General features: G+C 47.7%; 1 protein-coding gene and 2 non-coding genes across 3 annotated transcripts; all 3 read left to right on the top strand.

The window, feature by feature from the left end:
- The first annotated feature begins 6 nt into the window (after positions 1-6).
- RPSA (ribosomal protein SA) lies at positions 7-5,624 on the top strand. Its single transcript, XM_042956063.1, has 7 exons — positions 7-57; positions 867-1,032; positions 2,073-2,191; positions 3,804-4,049; positions 4,776-4,904; positions 5,011-5,176; positions 5,462-5,624. Exons 2-7 carry the CDS (start codon positions 900-902, stop codon positions 5,554-5,556), a joined length of 888 nt encoding a protein of 295 aa, XP_042811997.1. The 5' UTR covers positions 7-57; positions 867-899; the 3' UTR covers positions 5,557-5,624.
- LOC122199028 lies at positions 1,855-2,005 on the top strand. Its single transcript, XR_006193301.1, has one exon. It is a non-coding gene; the product is annotated as a small nucleolar RNA SNORA62/SNORA6 family (small nucleolar RNA).
- LOC122199027 lies at positions 4,112-4,260 on the top strand. The gene has a single exon (XR_006193300.1). It is a non-coding gene; the product is annotated as a small nucleolar RNA SNORA62/SNORA6 family (small nucleolar RNA).
- Positions 5,625-16,431: the final 10,807 nt, after the last annotated feature.

The raw sequence follows: 16,431 nt of genomic DNA, 5'->3' as shown, positions 1-16,431 counted from the left end.
CGGCCGCCGGCCTTTTTCCGCGCTACCCAGGGAGGGGTCCATACGGCGTTGTTTTGCGTGAGTCCCTTGTGGGGTTCCCGGCGTCCCCCAAATAGTCCCAAAGGCTATTAAAATAGCCTTCCGCTGGAGTGAGGGGTGCGAGGATTGGGGATGGAAGCCAGCAGGCAAAGCGGGTGTATCTGCGGCTCTGCGCCCAGCCGCCCGCACGTGGCCGAACTCGGGCCCGCGGGTTCCCACAGTGTCCCCGGAGCGCGTGGAGGTCGTGCTGGAGCCAGGGCACCGGGTGAGGGTGCGGGCCGGGCTGCGGCTGGGCGGCCGTGGCGCAGCAAACAGGATCAGCGTACCGCGCTGCAGTTGCTTCGGACCCCGGCATTCGGCCGGCCGTGACCTCAGGCCCCGGTCCCGGTTTACGACAGCTATTTGGGCCGGTTGGTGTATCCCGTTCGCGTTAAGATACCTGGCAAGGTTTTGTAGAAAATCAATTGTGACCGTAGAGAGAAATAATTGTGGAGCGCCCTGCCTTCAATCCGCTTGAAAATAAACTTGTTCGCATCTGGTTATTTTTGCTCATCGGTAACTCGACTCCCGGTTGCCCCCTGGAATGTTAAGTGGCAAATCACCGTTTTCATTTTGCTTAATTATTCGGGTGTTTTTCCCATCTCCACACACTCAAGATGTGCGGCAGTTGTGTAATGTGTGGGATAGGTCTGTTATGTTGGGTCTTTTTCCATTACACTACTGTAAAAGGTGTGGTCCTTGGGCTGTGTTCAGATCGGTTGCTTGGCTCGCCAGGGTAGTTAGAATGCACCTGGTCCCATAACCCACTGAAATGAAATGAAAATAGCTGGTTAACCGTTGTTTTCCAGGTTCCCGTCGTAACTTAAAGGGAAACTTTCACAATGTCCGGAGCCCTTGATGTCCTGCAAATGAAGGAGGAGGATGTCCTCAAATTTCTTGCCGCAGGAACCCACTTAGGTGGCACCAACCTTGACTTCCAGATGGAACAGTACATCTACAAAAGGAAAAGTGATGGTCAGTCGTTGCGTTGATTTGGGAGGGAGGGCATTCCAACTAAGTAATAAATGAAACCAGAGGTCTACATCGGAAGTAAGCTTTAAGACTTAAGTGAACGTAGGGCACCTGGTCAACTCAGTTGATACAGCATGCATCTCTTAATCTTAAAAAAAATTTTTAAAAATTTTTTTTTACAAAACAAAAAACAAAAGTGTACTGGTGGTTTTTGGAAGGACCGCTTTCTGGGCTCCAGTGCAAGAGTATGTCAGTTGATAGGTTCTGGGACTTAGGTTGGGCCATGAAGGAGCTGTGAGACGTATAAATGATGAGGAAGCTCATTAGTTCATCTTCCGTAGTGTCTTGTATTCCACAGGTACTGAAAGCAGGTTCATTTGAATTTTATTTTTTTTAAGATCTTTGTTTTTGAGTAATCTGTACTTAATGTGGGGCTCAAACTCCTGACCCCAGGATCACACGTTCTAAGTGAGCCGGTCAGGCGTTCCCTTCGTTCAACTGAATTCTGAGAGTAGAGCAAGAGCTAAGACCTTAATGAGGAGGCTTGGAAGGTACTAGAAAAGGGAAGGTAGGTTGTGAAGACTTTGGAAGGTACGTTGGGCAAGGCAGTGCTTCAAGCTCAGATGGAGCCACTGAAGAACTTAAGCCTGGGGGTTGTGTGCTGTGAAGCAGTTTTGGCTGAAATCTGGCATTGAGACAGGTTGTAGGGAAAGTGGGGCTGGAGAGCAGGAGGTGGGTGAAAACTTACAGGAATCAGGATGGGGCCTTGATGGAGGCTTAGTGCAGGAAAGGACCAAGAAGATGCACTTCGTCTACCGAACTAAGGCTGCACACTATTAAAGCTCAGGGTGGAGGCCAGCCTTGGCCGATGAACTTCTGAGTGTCGGAAGTGTGCTAGAGAAATTGCAGGATTTTCGCTAACACCAGTAGAGCCTGCCTCGATGACTGGAGCTTGATAGTACTCGCTGCCACATTCGGCCTTTTAGAACAAAGTCCACTTGAAAATTAAGTCTGGTACTACAAAGCTTTCTGCCATCACCTAGGTATCTACATCATCAATCTGAAGAGAACCTGGGAGAAGCTTCTGCTGGCAGCTCGGGCCATTGTTGCCATTGAAAACCCAGCTGATGTCAGTGTCATATCATCCCGGAATACTGGCCAGGTTTGGAAACAATATGCTTGGTTTTTAGAAATCTTGAATTGCCCGGATTCAATGTTTTCCATTTACACGCTACTTGGCATCTGGTAGAGTGTTGAGCTTTGTTTTTCCTGTGTGTTTTCTTGTGCCACTAGGTCCTGACATAATCCTGTAAAAATGGCTTATCATATTTTTCTGTAGCCAGACTTTTCTCTTGAAAATGATGAAACACTGGCTCCAAGCTTTGGTGCCAACTGCAGGATTTTTCAGAAAGGTTTTCTAATAGGGTGCCAGTCCTCATCCAAGTCTCCAAGCAAGAGTAGAAATCTTTGCTAACGTAAATAACTTAGTTTTTTTAATAGCCAATGGGTAAAACTTGTATTGCCCCATTTCTGTTTTGACAATTCTTTGTTTTTCTGTGGAGAAAACCAGTGGATTCCTTAAAAATTGATTTATGGTTGAGCCTTGAACAGCACGGTGGATTAGGGGCACCAACCCCCAACGTGGTCAAAAATCTGTTTTAACTTCTGGCTCCCCCAAAACTCAGCTGTTAACAGTCTTCAATACCTTTGGAAGCCTTACCGATAACCTAAGTCAATTAGCACGTTTTGTATGCTGTATGTATTATATACTGTATTTTAAAGAATAAGCCAGAAGGGAAAATAGAGTGCTGTTAAAAAAAAATATCCACATATAAGTGGCCCTGAAGAGTTTAAAACATGTGTTCAAGAGTCCACTACAGGAGGTTTAGCAAGGATTTCATTGACCCCGATTCTAATTTGAAAAAGATGCTTGACTTGGATTTTGACAGCTGTTTAAATCGTGTAGTAAGACAGGTTCGTTTGTATTGTTTAGGTTGACCATAAAATTGATTGCCACGAACCGAAGATGTGTTTTGCGCAGGGGGTTATTCTCCAGAGGCTGGCTTGTATCAGGACCCCTAGTTTGGTGCACGGTAGAAGACTTAAGTATTGCTGTAGAATGGACCCAGTGACCACTCTCCTGGCTTTCCTTAGCAAAGATTTACTGAGCATCTGTATTGGCCAGGCAGTGTTGCAGGGGGCTTGGGATGTAGCAGAAAAAACGTAACTCTGCCTTTTTTAGGGATGCAGGAAGTAAGTTTTCAGAGTAACTCTGCCTTTTTTAAGGGATGCAGGAAATAAGTTTTACGGGGTAAAAAGGAAGGGTATGTTGCTGTGGTGTATAGGGTAGCTGCGATGGAATTCGACCAGAGCAGAGAAGTGCTTATTGGTGTGTCGGGCACTGTTGTGTGCTGTGTTGACTCGTCGTCACGGCCCCGTGAAGAATGTGGAAGCACACGAGTGACCTGCCCGCGTCACTCAGCAGAGTGACCTGCCCGGTTCTTGAAACCAGCCGGTGGGAGTGGGGAGAGCATTCCAGACAGGATCAGAGGGTGGGGCGTGCTTACTGTTTCTGGGCCCCCGTTCTGCAAGTAGTTGTCGGGTAACGCGGAGGACAAAGAATTACTGGGTGTCTGAAGTGCTTTGATGTTTTCACTGTTGGAAGGGAGCCGCTCCGGCGGTTACAGACCCGGGTGTCGGCACACGGACGCTTGGGGGAGTTCCTGCGATGCCATTTCTCGAGCGCTGGTAACTCTCGATGTTCGTTCTTCAAGCGAGCTGTGCTGAAGTTTGCTGCTGCGACCGGAGCCACTCCTATTGCTGGCCGCTTCACTCCCGGAACCTTCACTAACCAGATCCAGGCAGCCTTCCGGGAGCCTAGACTTCTGGTGGTCACCGATCCCAGGGCTGACCACCAGCCTCTCACCGAGGCGTCTTACGTTAACCTGCCTACCATCGCTCTGTGTAACACAGACTCTCCTCTGCGCTATGTGGACATCGCCATCCCTTGCAACAACAAGGTAATAACGCCGTGACGTCCACCAGAGCTCACGAGAGCGCTACGGAAACAGCTGGGCATTCCTCTGCACATTGTTAGAGCTTGGAGTTGAGGCTCTGGCCGATGAACTCACAAGTGTAGGTAGTGTGCTACACGAGGGGCAAGTCTTTCGCTAACACCACAAGGGTCTCTGGCCCAGTGAGTGGAGTTTGATAGTAATTCTTGCTACAAGTATGATTCGAGTGTGTCAGAACTTTAAGGAGAAATCATTTAAGTGGCGTGTGTGTTTGTCTGCTCTTCTCCATATTAACTGCTTGGGCCTCTCGGGCATTACTAGGCCTTTCTGTTTTCAGAGCAACTGGATGAACTGCTATGAAATCCTAAAAAGGTGGGTTGCCTGTGATTCAAATCGGCCCTGTTTCCTGGGTCTCAAAACCCTGGTTCCGTGTGAGAATCCCCCAAAGAGATGTTTTAATAGCAGTATTAGTGTGCAGGCACTCACAGGTATTTCATTTCATTGGTGGAGTCTCGATTGTTGTGTTTTAATCCCCCTGGTTCCAGTGACAATCAAGATGGAGACGAATTTCTAGAGTGCTCTGTTAGAAGTACACTCTCTGCAAACCAAGAGACGGGTCTCCTATCTCCTGGTACCGAGGACCTGGATGATGGGACAGATGGGTGGATTGGGGAAGGACGTGCTGTTGGGGATTGACCAAGCGTCACTTGTTAACACCTGGTGCTCCCGCAGGGAGCTCACTCGGTGGGTCTGATGTGGTGGATGCTGGCCCGGGAAGTTCTGCGCATGCGTGGCACCATCTCCCGTGAACACCCCTGGGAGGTCATGCCTGACCTCTACTTCTATAGGGATCCTGAAGAGGTAAGTTTGCTCCCCAAAGGCTTGTGGACGCGTAAGTAAATCAGACCTCTTGGTTTGTGCTCAAGAAGTAAAATTTACTGGTCCCTATACGCTTTGTCTTCACCAGATTGAGAAGGAAGAGCAGGCTGCTGCCGAAAAGGCTGTGACCAAGGAGGAATTTCAGGGTGAATGGACTGCTCCAGCTCCTGAGTTCACTGCTACGCAGCCTGAGGTCGCAGACTGGTCCGAAGGCGTGCAGGTGCCCTCCGTGCCTATCCAGCAGTTCCCCACTGGTACGGGTCCTGATGCTTCAGGCTGGCGGCTTGCATCTTGGGGGGTTTTTAGTCTAGCTTGAAGGATCTCCCTGGCTATGTAGCATCAGAAGGTTTTCATCCCAGTGTGCTATAGCTGAGCTGCTAACTTGACAGATGGGAGTTGGGTGTTTTTGAAGTGGTTTGGCCTCGGGTGTTTGTCCTTTGAAATGTGTTTCTGGTGCGATTCAGGGCTCGGTGCTGGGTGGGGGTAGGGTGACGAGAACACTGAAGGGGCCTGACTGTTCTTTGGTGTTTCCTTAACAGAGGACTGGAGCGCTCAGCCCGCCACGGAAGACTGGTCTGCAGCCCCCACTGCTCAGGCCACCGAATGGGTGGGAACCACCACCGAGTGGTCTTGAGCTGCTCTTCTGCGGAGAAACAAAATGGAAATAAGGTTGACGGAAAATAAACCGTTTCTATAAGTTGGGTCCACGTCTGTCTGTTTTGCATTCCAAATCAAGATGCCTGGGATTACTTCAGGTCTTGATGTTCCTTTTACTTCTAAAGCCTACTCTTTTTTTCCATTTTTTTAAATAAAATTTTGTTTTTTGATCATTTATTGTCAAGTTAGCTAACATACAGTGTCTACAGTGTAGTCTTGGCTTTAGGAGTAGATTCCTGTGATTCACTACTGAACATACAGCACCCAGTACTCATCCCATGAAGTGCTCTCCTCAGTTCCCGTCTCCCCCCACCAGCCCCCCGCTTCCATCAACCCTCGGTTCTCTGTATTTAAGAGTCTCTTAGGGCTTGCCTCCCTCTCTGTAACTTAGTTTTCCTTCCCTTCCCCTGTGGTCTTCTGTTAAGTACCTGTCTTTGACTTAACTTCACTTAGCATAATACCCTCCAGTTCCGTTCACGTTCCAAATGGCAAGATGTCATGCTTTTTCATTGCCAAGTAGTCCGTTGTATGTATACACATCTTAAAGTCCACGTTAGTTAGAAGACAGTGCTGCTTTCTTAGGAGTTTCCCTGCACTTCCTTTTTGCGTAGGGAACAGCTATTGTGAAAGTAGATTTAAATAATTGTAAATAGGTGGTAACCCTGGAAATATTTTTCCCTAGGTCCAACCCAATATTCTTGTATTACCATCTGCATTGGTAAATTGTGTCCAGTCAGTTCTGAAGGAAATTGATTCTCAGTCACCACCCTGCTGTTAATGCCAGTTACGCAGCCAAACCTTGGATAACATCTGGCATTTGAAAAAACCTGCCTAGGGCCCGGGTGGGATGCCTTCTACTCTGGAGCCACTAGAGGGCCCCCAGCCTGTCACCAGGTCAGCTTGCCTACAGGTTCTAGGAGGGTTGTATGGGTGTATGGAAAGGGCATTAGATGATGTTCTCCATATTTGCCATTCACTACACATTTTCAATTGTTTAAAATGTCTAGCAGCTTTCCTGATTTCACAATAACATTTGACCCATTAAAACAAGGGGAATGCTTGGGTGGCTCAGTCGGTTAAGCGTCAGGCTCTTGGTTTGGGCCCTTGTCATGATCTCAGCTTTGTGGGTTTGAGCCCCACATTGGGCTCTGCACCAGCAGTGCTGAGCGGAGCCTTCTTGGGATCATCTCCCTCTCCACCCTCCCCCACTCACGTGCCCACTCTAACTTTAAAAAAAAAATGCGAATGGAGAAATGGGGTGGGCCCAGGTTTTGAGGAGCCTGAATTTACACTGGTTCACTCCCCTCTTGGAAGAGCTGTGTGTGTTCACGTTCCCTTATTCCCAGGGCTCCTTCCGGGGTGGACGGGCAATGAAGGGATCCCATAGCCCAAGCATCAGTAGCTTCGTGGGGATTCTGCGCTGACCGTTCAGAGCGAGGACGCCTCTGCCGTTGGCCTGCAAAGCTCTGATGTGCTTAGGCCTTGAGCCCGTGGCACTTTGAAGTGCTGCCAAGCGGTCAGCCCCACCAGTTCCTGGATTCAGGATGGCTGGAGTGAGGGACAGGTGCGGGAGGAGGACCGGGAAGACCTTAGGTTCAGAGGAGGCGTGAATGGTGCTAAGAGCTCATTTATCAGATTCTGCGGTGGGGGAGGTAGAGGAGGCTGTTCCCGAAAGGACTAGGAAAACACTAGGTTTCCTGGCAATTTAGTCTGTTCCAGAAAATAGTCCTGGCATCACATGCTGACTGGTAATTGCTGGCCCAGCTCCCATCCCTACCCTCAAGCCGTGTGTACTAGGGGCCCGTGCCTTCCAACATGGGCACCTGTCTGCATTGCTTTCGCTCCTTGCTCTGGCCCTTGCCTCCTGGCTTCCCACAGCAGTTCCACAAACAGCCTTTTCCCCCTAGAATCTAAGTTCTTCAACTTGAACCCCAGACCGAAAAGACCAGAGACGGGATTCCCTTGGCACAGTTGGTTGATGCCCAATGTGATGCAGCCAGATCCCAGATGGAATTTCTCACAGATCCTACTTGGGTTCAGCTTGCCCGGGGCCTCACACCCTCCTCGCTGCCTCCAGGAGAATTAGATTCTGTTCCTCATGTCAACTGAGATTCTGCCCCGACCCAGGACCTAAGGTGGCCCAGACCTAAGTCACTCCACTCCGGGCCAATATGGCTGCAGGCCAGTGCCTTTGAGCCAGCCCAATGTGGAAAAGCATCTTAAACTAATTCAAACACCCGTTTTTCGGCTCAGTGGTGCCTACCTGATGGTCAATGCCCGGGCACTGCTGAATCTAAGTGACTAATCTCCCCCTCCAAGTGTTCACCCTGCAACCTGCCACTGGGGCTTTCCCCCATGGGCGTTGGCAGCCTTGAGTCTTCAGGGACTAGTACTGGATCAAGGAGGAAGACCCCTCCCTCCCCGGTACTGCGCTTGAGTTGGCCAAGTGGGCCTCCTCTAGTCACACAGGCACGGTCTTCCCAGACAGATCTCTTGTCCCGCCTGACCCTGGAAACTGCTGTGAATAATACACGGCTTTTTTCTTTATTGTGGAAACAATGCTTAACCTGCGGCGATTAAGCCTCCGGCTTCAGGATTTTCTTGTTCTTACCACAGCTTCCAGCTCTGGATGCACGTCTCGGGTTTTGTCTTCTAAACTCATAGAAACAATTCCATACAGAGGTCTGTAGAGTCTCCCCCCTCCTCCCCCCGCTTTCCTAAGTACCTTGGGGACTTCTCCTTCCGTAGGACACGTGTCTCGCATCCCAGTGCAAGGGCAGATTGGCATCCCCACTGGATTCAGCCTAATACCGAATCTGACACTTGGGAGATAGCACTAAGCACTCTCCGAACAGAGCAAGTGGTTAAGAGTAAATGGTAGGGATTTACTGAGCGTTTAAGAAAGAGCTGGAGAGGTAAACTCCATTTGGCAAGCCTGAGGCTCCCACCAAGACTTGAGGTGCCCACTCTCTCTGGCGCCTTGTCCAGTGGCACGTGGCTCAGCACAGGCAGCTGCGTCGCCTGCTTTGAACTTCACGTAGGGTGTTAGCCCTACGTCAGAGCCGCGGGCTCACGTGGCGTTTCAGGAACGGGCTGCACTCCCTGAGGTTGGCTTGGGTTGTGGTCTTCTGAGGAGTGGGTGGGTGAGACTGGGTCTGGTCTGGGCCATGGCCAAGCACGAAGGACACCCTCCTATATCCCAGTGACCCGTGAAGGGACCCTGGCCATTGCATTACTATTGACCTCACGTGCCACTGGGTAGGATAGCAGAAGCGGGCTTTGGAATCAGACACGCCTGAGACGATGAAAGCCCTGCTCAGCTCCTTCCTCCCGTGTGGCTCTGGGCAAGAGACAATGTCATCAAGTGGCCCAAGTGACCCCGGCATGGGGATATTCACAGGGATGTGATTCGGGGATTGCTGTCTGTGCACAGCAATTACCCTGGGTCCGGGCACGTAGTAAACATTCTACGTGTCACATTGTCTGTTGTTAGTACAGAATTTAAAAATAATTTTTAACTGTCAAATGCACCATATATGCAGATGATGACAAAGGACATATTTGTATATCCTTGAATAAGAATCAAACGAAGGCCTCTGCAATCCTTAACGCAGGTTTTGAAACAGAAAGGTGCCAGGACCTGAGAAGGTTGCCATGGGAACGTCCTGTTCCTTGTCCCGAGAAGTCACAGGGCTCCTCTCCTGCAATCCCTTGGTTCCCTTGATTGTTTCAGCTAAGTAGGCCCTTTCAAGGATTGTTTCTAGTCTCCCTGTTTTTGAGCTTCCTGTAGAGGGAAACATAGCGTATCTTGTGTGATTTGCTTCTTGTCCTCAGTGTTATTTCTGTGCCTTTCATCCCCGTTGCCATGTTCCTACAGAGTCGTCCATGACATCAATATCCTGAATGACCATTTGGGTTATTTCCACGTTCTGGCCATTGTCAACACAGCTCCTTTGAACATTTTTTGATCCCAGTGCACCAAAATTTCCCCACAGTGGCCTTCAACTCCAACGTCACCAGATAACGTCAGATCGTTTCACAACCGTGTACAAAATCCTAGAAAAACACAGCCACGAACCTCAGTAACTTCTATTGAAGACCCCGTCCTTTCCTCAGTGGTCAGAACCCCTGCCTCTCAAAGTCCAGGGTCCATCCCTGCAGGATCCCATGGCCTCCCTCTTCTACCCTCTGCTCTGTGAGTCAGTCCCTGGGCCAGTGCCCCACTGTCCTCCCTTTTTACTGGAATTTCATAATCTATTATGGCAACAGGTATGGCAATCCTCCTGCCTTCTTTTCTTCAAGAGGGTCTTGGCTATTATTGATCGGTTCTTTGTTATATACGTTTTTTAAAACAATTAGCACAGTTCTACTATAAACCCAGTTGGGATCGCATTGATTCTATAATTTGCGGCAGTGCTGACTGATTTACAGCATTGGGTTTTTTGATCCATGAACAACCTTTATCTCTTGCCAGTTTCTCATTTTATGTCCTTCCCTCAATGGAATTTTATAAGTTTTCCTGGAGAAGTTTTGGACATCTTCTGGTAAATTTATTCCTAGATACTCGAGATGTTTCAAGCCGTACCCCTTACGAAACTACTCTTAGGGATCTCGTAACAACTTTATCCATATTCGGAATAATGTAGATATCCGATGGTAAATGTCACCGTTGCCATGGGGCTTCTGACCCTGCCTGAGCAGTCCAGACCTTTTGTGCAAAGCAAGGATGGGCATTACTAAATTCCATCCATGAAACACCTGCGCCAAACCTCCAAGCCACACATTGTACTCCTTGAGTAGAGCAGAGCCTGTCGTACTTCTGGTGCTAAGTGCAGCAGGCTTCACTTAGGAATAACCCAAGAATTAATCAGTTTTATCTCTGCCAAGCATCTCAAGTAAAATCAGAATTCAACATTCAACAAATATTTATTAAGGACTTACTCTCGACCAGACATTATGCTAAGCACTGGGGATAGAGTAGTGAATGAAATCAAAGCTTGCGACCTCGTGGCATATATTTTGATCGGGGAGGCGAGTCATTAGTTAACAAGTAAACCGTTTTCTATGGGGACAGAAGTGATGGGAACACGGAGAAGTTTTGCCTAAAACAAGAAACCTAGGCATTAGGCTATAGAAAAGAGAAACAAATGGAGAGAATCGTGGGGGGGAATAAAAAAAGAGCGCGAAGAAACCCCTCTGGAAGGAGTCTCCACGCAGCTTCACCAAGTGGAGCTGAGAGAGGTTTACTCTCATGGGAGGCTGGGGGCCTTTACCAGAGGCCATCGAGTCTCTTGGAGCCCTTGCTATGTGAAAGGTGTAGATCTCCTGTCTGCCCCCTGGAAAATTCACCTACATTTTTTCTCCCTTCTCCTTTAGATATATCTGGAAATGAGTTGGGGACCAGGAAAAAATCTCTAACTGCATAGACATGTACCCCAGTTCTGTCCCCCGCTGTACCCTTAATGAAAGACAATGGCCCAAGGAGCACTTTCCCTCTCCATGGTGGCTGGCTCAGCTCACACTGGCACAAGGCACACCCCACATTGCCAAGAAGTGCCCATGATCATGTCCCCACCAAAAGGCCCCCCACCACCTACTCAGCCATTGACCTCTGTTTTCCCTTCTACCCAATGCCCTATCCTAACCCAAAGGTATCTTCAATTTATGCTTTGCAAGAGAAAGGCACGGCCTTGAGCCTGGGAAAGTAGTTCTCCAGACCATCATGGCCATACATAGGACCGTGCCCGGGGCCTCACAGGCTTGTAAGCCTGAAGGAATGAAGGGCTGGTTTGACGTTTATTTCAAAATCCCTGATAGAGGACTTTTGTTTTTGTTTTTGTATTAGTGTATATCATTTCATATGGATATGATTCTGTTAAGTAAATTGGTTTTCAAAACAATGTCTATGACTACTCTGCATTTGCAACTTAGAAATGAAGAAATATGATCATCACAATTTAAAGGAAACAGAGCAGATTTGACAATAAGACACTGTTGGAGAAGAGTCTGGTGAACTAGAAAAACATAGGAAGAAATTACAAGGAGAACAGAGGGACAGAAAATCAGAAAGAGAAGATACACAGAAGGTAAAATGAAAACGTCAAACATCTAGTTGGGAATTGCAGGAGAGGAGAGAGAGAATGAGGAAAGTCGGTGTCAAAAAGAAAAGGCTGAGAACTTTCTGAAATTCTCATGCATCCACAAATTCAGGAATCCCACTGTGTACCAAGTAGGATCAATTTTTAAAAACGTATCCTTTACGTTGTTGAGGAATCATGGAAACACCAAAAACGAAAGTGTTCTTGAAAGCAGCCAAGGAGACAAGAATACCCGAGTGTTCCCATCAATGGTGACAGGAGACGGTCGAATGAGAAAAATGAATGGTCCACCCAGCTCTGTTATCCAAGAACTGGGATAATCTAAAGACTTTTCCAGAAAACAAAAAGTTAAGAAGGGGGGCAAAAGTGATGCCAGAAGGAGGCTGTGGCCAAGAGTGCTCGTGGTCCACCAATGTCCATCCTTCCTTCTTCCGTAGTAACAGGTCCCCTGATTTTTGTAGCTGGGCATAGACTGAGAAACTGGTACCTCAGATTACCTGGTGGTAGAATGTTTGGTCAGGTTTTATTACCTGCGTTATTTTGGAGGGTGGACTACAATTTGATCGATTATGTAGCATTAGCGAAATGGTAGGAAAGATCCAGAATGATGGCCTATGTTGACCATTTTTTGACTGCTTGGAGCAAAGTCATGAGAGAGACAAGAACTCCAGCTAATTCCAGCCAGCCACTAAAGCAGAAATGGAAGGATCCAGAGTTTTGCTAATAGAGGCACATTCTACCTCTGGTCTCCATATACTCAGCCAGATATTTCTGTATAACCAAGTCAAACAGTTATGAGCTATGCATCTGGAGGGGCAGACTTTAAAGGAGATAACATTCTCACTCATTGGAAAGATGGCGTGAAGGAAGGCGAGAGTAAAGTAAGATCCACGTGTTCTTCTCCATTACAAACCCACCATCAACAAGAAAGAAATCTGGTAAAATCAGATTATGGTAACAGGGCTTGGAACAGGAGCTCTCACACTCTCTGGTGGGCGTATAAATTGGTACAGTTTGGCATTATTTAGTAACATCCTTAGAGATGCATTCCTTGGTGGTAAACATTATTGAAACGAAGAAAGCATCCAATTTCTGCGGTAAAAACCAAAAAGAGGGGGGAAAAAAAGCATTCAATAAAATATATACAAAGAGCAGAGGGGGCATTTCGAAGATAAAGTGTTTCAATGAATTTGTTAATAAGAGAGGTTAACATGTCAGCTTTAGACTAGAGAATGTCGGGGCACCTGGGTGGCTCAGTCTGTCAAGCGTCTGACTTCATTCGGCTCAAGTCAGGATCTCACAGCTGGTGAGTTCGAGCCCCACATTGGGCTCTGTGCTGACAGCTCAGAGCCTGAAGCCTGCTTCGGATTCTGTGTCTCCTTATCTCTTTCTCTGCACACCCCCCTCATGCTCTGTCTCTCTCTCTCTCAAAAAGAAACACTAAAAACAATTTAGAATAGAAGAATGTCTCTCATCCCCACTCATTATATAATACAACCTTGCCACCATCTCATGGGTGGAATCTGTGTCCTCCTTTAACCTGCGTGGAACTTTGCGACTCCCTCCACTAATAAGCAACAGTGGAAACGATGCTGGGTGGTTTCCAAGGATCGAGCATAAGAGTGCCCACCCCCTTCGGCCTGGGTCTCTTGGGACACTTGTTCTGGGAACACAGCCAGCATCCAGTGCAGAAGCCCTCTTGGAGAAGAAGCAAGGCCCCCTGCTCCCAGACCCGCGACCCGCCGCTGCTAGCCCACGGCCTGCATTCGCTTTCCAGGCATGGGGGTGATCCGGACTGGAAGTGGATGGTCCGGTCTCAGCTTGAGCCATCTCTGCGGATGCCGTGTGGAGCCAAGGGGAAGTCATTCCTGTCAAGCTCTGTCGACACTTGAGTGTTTGTGAGCAGAAGAAATGAAAAAGCGGCTTCACTTTGGGAAAGTTGGTTCTTCCACGATAGCTGCTGTGATGGAAAATCCTCGAGGCATTTTCACCACGGTCAGAAAGAAACGGATGCCCGCTATCACCGCTCCTTTGCATCATAGCAATGAACTTCGCAGGCGATGCGGTTAGGCAATTATACACCACAAGAGCCAACGGTCTTTCCTACAGAATTGACGGTAAGCACTTCTCCGTGATATTTTAGCGTTTGTACCTATTGCATAGGTCAGTTATGTAATGAACTGTTACGTGGCCACCACGTAGTTTGTTTATTTTCCTATTTTTCACATTTTACAAAATTTCTCCTTTTACAAACACAGCTATCGTGAAAATCCTTGCGGCTCGTGGACCACATGACAGGGACATTTTCTGAACTCACAGGGTTAGTAGCGACAAAAGAGAGTTCGGGGTTCAGAGTATCATCGCCCACCATACAAAGCACTGACTTTTGTTAATCTGATTCATGGTTGTTTCTTTGCCTTTCACCTTAGGTGGAGAGCAACTGCTGACCTGTTTTGATTTCAATATCCAGGGAGAGGCGGCAAGGCTCACTGCTTTGAGCATTTCGCCATGCCACGAGAAATGGGTCTTGGTAGGGGCGCCTGGGTGGCTCAGTCGGTTAAGCGTCCGACTTCGGCTCAGGTCATGATCTCGCAGTTTGTGGGTTCAAGCCCCGTGTCAGGCTCTGTGTCTCTGTGTCTGTCGGATTCTGTGTCTCCCCCTCTCTCTGCCCCTTCCCTGCTCATGCTCTGTGTCTCTCTGTCTCTCAGTAATAAATAAATGTTAAAAAATATGTATTTTTTAAAGGAAATGGGTCCTGGTAGCATACCATCCCCTCTACCGGCAATAATCTATGCATAAGGTGATCAAATAAAAAAGCCACTGCCTGCCAGTGCTGCAAAAACAAAGAGAAAAATACTGTAAACTCTTACCCCTTGTAATTTTGCTACTCAACGATATTTGCTGAAAACAATGTGCTCTTCCTTGAGCTAGGAACATGGGATCTGACAAAGAGCTAGTAACATTCCCTACCCTCCAGGAATTTACCCTGCAATTTGGAAAGAAGACAAATAGAAAGGCATTTATCATGTGAAGGCACTAAAAAGCAGAGAGAGAGAGAGAGAAAGAGAGAGATCTATACCACTTCTTTTTTTCCTGTAAAATGGTTGGTTTATGAATTAAAGATACAGTACTTGAGAAAAACCTTCCATTTGCTTTTTTCAAAGAATTTGTATCTTTCACCTTACCCATGCCTGTAATAGAGACTACCATCTAAATTGGGAAAGTGGAGGAATTTATGGCTTTAGTTCATCTAAATCCACAAACCTAAGCAGGGCACCTGACAGGTCACTATCAGTCATCCTGTTAACCACAGGAGGGCAGAGGAACTCCGCATGTGACGGTTCCTCGCTAGTACTCTTGCAAACCCTGGTGAGGATCTGTGCCTTTCCCACCATCTGAGATCTGGTGCTCAGGACCAGAATGTGACACCCGGTGCTTAAAACGTGGCTTCTCACCTGTCACTCGGGCTCTCACCTTCACAAGGGATCCACCAAGAGACAGGTCAAAGGCCGGGGGGAAGGCGTCCCTTTTGTGACAGATTCACAAGGAATTGCTTGGAACCCCTCGTATCCTGCCAGTGATGGGCAATCCGAGGGGCTCAGTATCACCAGAGGACTTCCTCCAACTCAGATGAGTGGGACATTCACAATGAGAAGGCGTGGTTGGGAACGGGCATCTTTCTCACCACACCTTCTTGAGGCTGAGAAGGACATACTGGCCCATCCCGGTTGCCATCCCAGTCTGAGCAGGCCCAGAATGACCCTATCTTGGGTTGCTTTTTCTTGTCTTTTGTCTTAGACGATTTCATTTCGTTCGAACCTTCCAGGACCCACGCTAGTACATTACTTACCAAAGCACAGACCCCAACCACCTGTTAAAATGCCATCTACCATTGTTCAGGAGACCAGCACCTTAAATATGAGACTGAAAATTTTCAGTGAAGTAAAGAATATCCAGTTTAACTCTGCACAAAGAACCTGGTGCGTATTATACACATCCCAGATTGAGGTCTGCTTTTGTGGAACAACCCAGATAAATCTAATTGAGTTCTTGTTCTTGCCTTCTAAAGAATCCCCTCAGACAGCAGCTTAGCCGCTCCACTTGGGAGGTGACAGCTTATTACCACTCTGGAACTCCTCTGGGGTGCCCCCCTCTCAAAGTCCTTAGCTCAAGGGTCTTTGAAATATTTTCCAAGGTGAGAAATCCTTATAAGAGAATGAACTAAATTTCTCATAAAAACTGAAAGAAGTTTGGAATCGATGAGGCAAATAAAAGGGCAGTTAAACTGCATATTACCACTTGGGATGGAAAATAGAAATTGACTCTTATGAGCAAGACCAGGTTCTATGACTTCTAATCTGGTTCCAAAAGCTATTTCCAGTGAGGAGTCCTAAACATGTTTTGCGTTTGTTTTTTTTAATCATTTATTTGTTTCTTTAAATGTTCATTTATTTTTGAGAGAGAGAAGGGTCAGAGAAACAGAGAGGGAGACACAGAATCCAAAGCAGGCTCCAGGCTCTGAGCCATCAGCACAGAGCCCGACGCGGGGCTCGAACCCACGAACTGTGAGATCATGACCTGAGCAGAAGTCGGACGCTTAACTGACTGAGCCCCCCCAGGCACCCCCCTAAACGTGGCACCTAAAGGGCAACATTCCTGTGCAAGTGCCATCTGTAGTTTAAGGGTCAGTCATGAAACTCGACCCATATTTCACAGAACTTTGCTGGACCCGCTTTTGGAATGGCCAAGCTGCT

Source organism: Panthera leo, chromosome C2, assembly GCF_018350215.1.
Source record: "Panthera leo isolate Ple1 chromosome C2, P.leo_Ple1_pat1.1, whole genome shotgun sequence".
NCBI classification, from domain to species: Eukaryota; Metazoa; Chordata; class Mammalia; order Carnivora; family Felidae; genus Panthera; species Panthera leo.
Note: the sequence above shows the minus strand (reverse complement) of the source record. Positions and strands in the feature narration are given on the sequence as shown.

Excerpts from the sequence above, each read along its gene's own strand:
- RPSA (XM_042956063.1), top strand. The coding sequence starts at position 900 with ATGTCCGGAGCCCTTGATGTCCTGCAAATGAAGGAGGAGGATGTCCTC. Across the intron at positions 2,192-3,803 it reads CATCCCGGAATACTGGCCAG|CGAGCTGTGCTGAAGTTTGC; the intron begins GTTTGGAAACAA and ends TCGTTCTTCAAG. Across the intron at positions 4,050-4,775 it reads CCATCCCTTGCAACAACAAG|GGAGCTCACTCGGTGGGTCT; the intron begins GTAATAACGCCG and ends GTGCTCCCGCAG.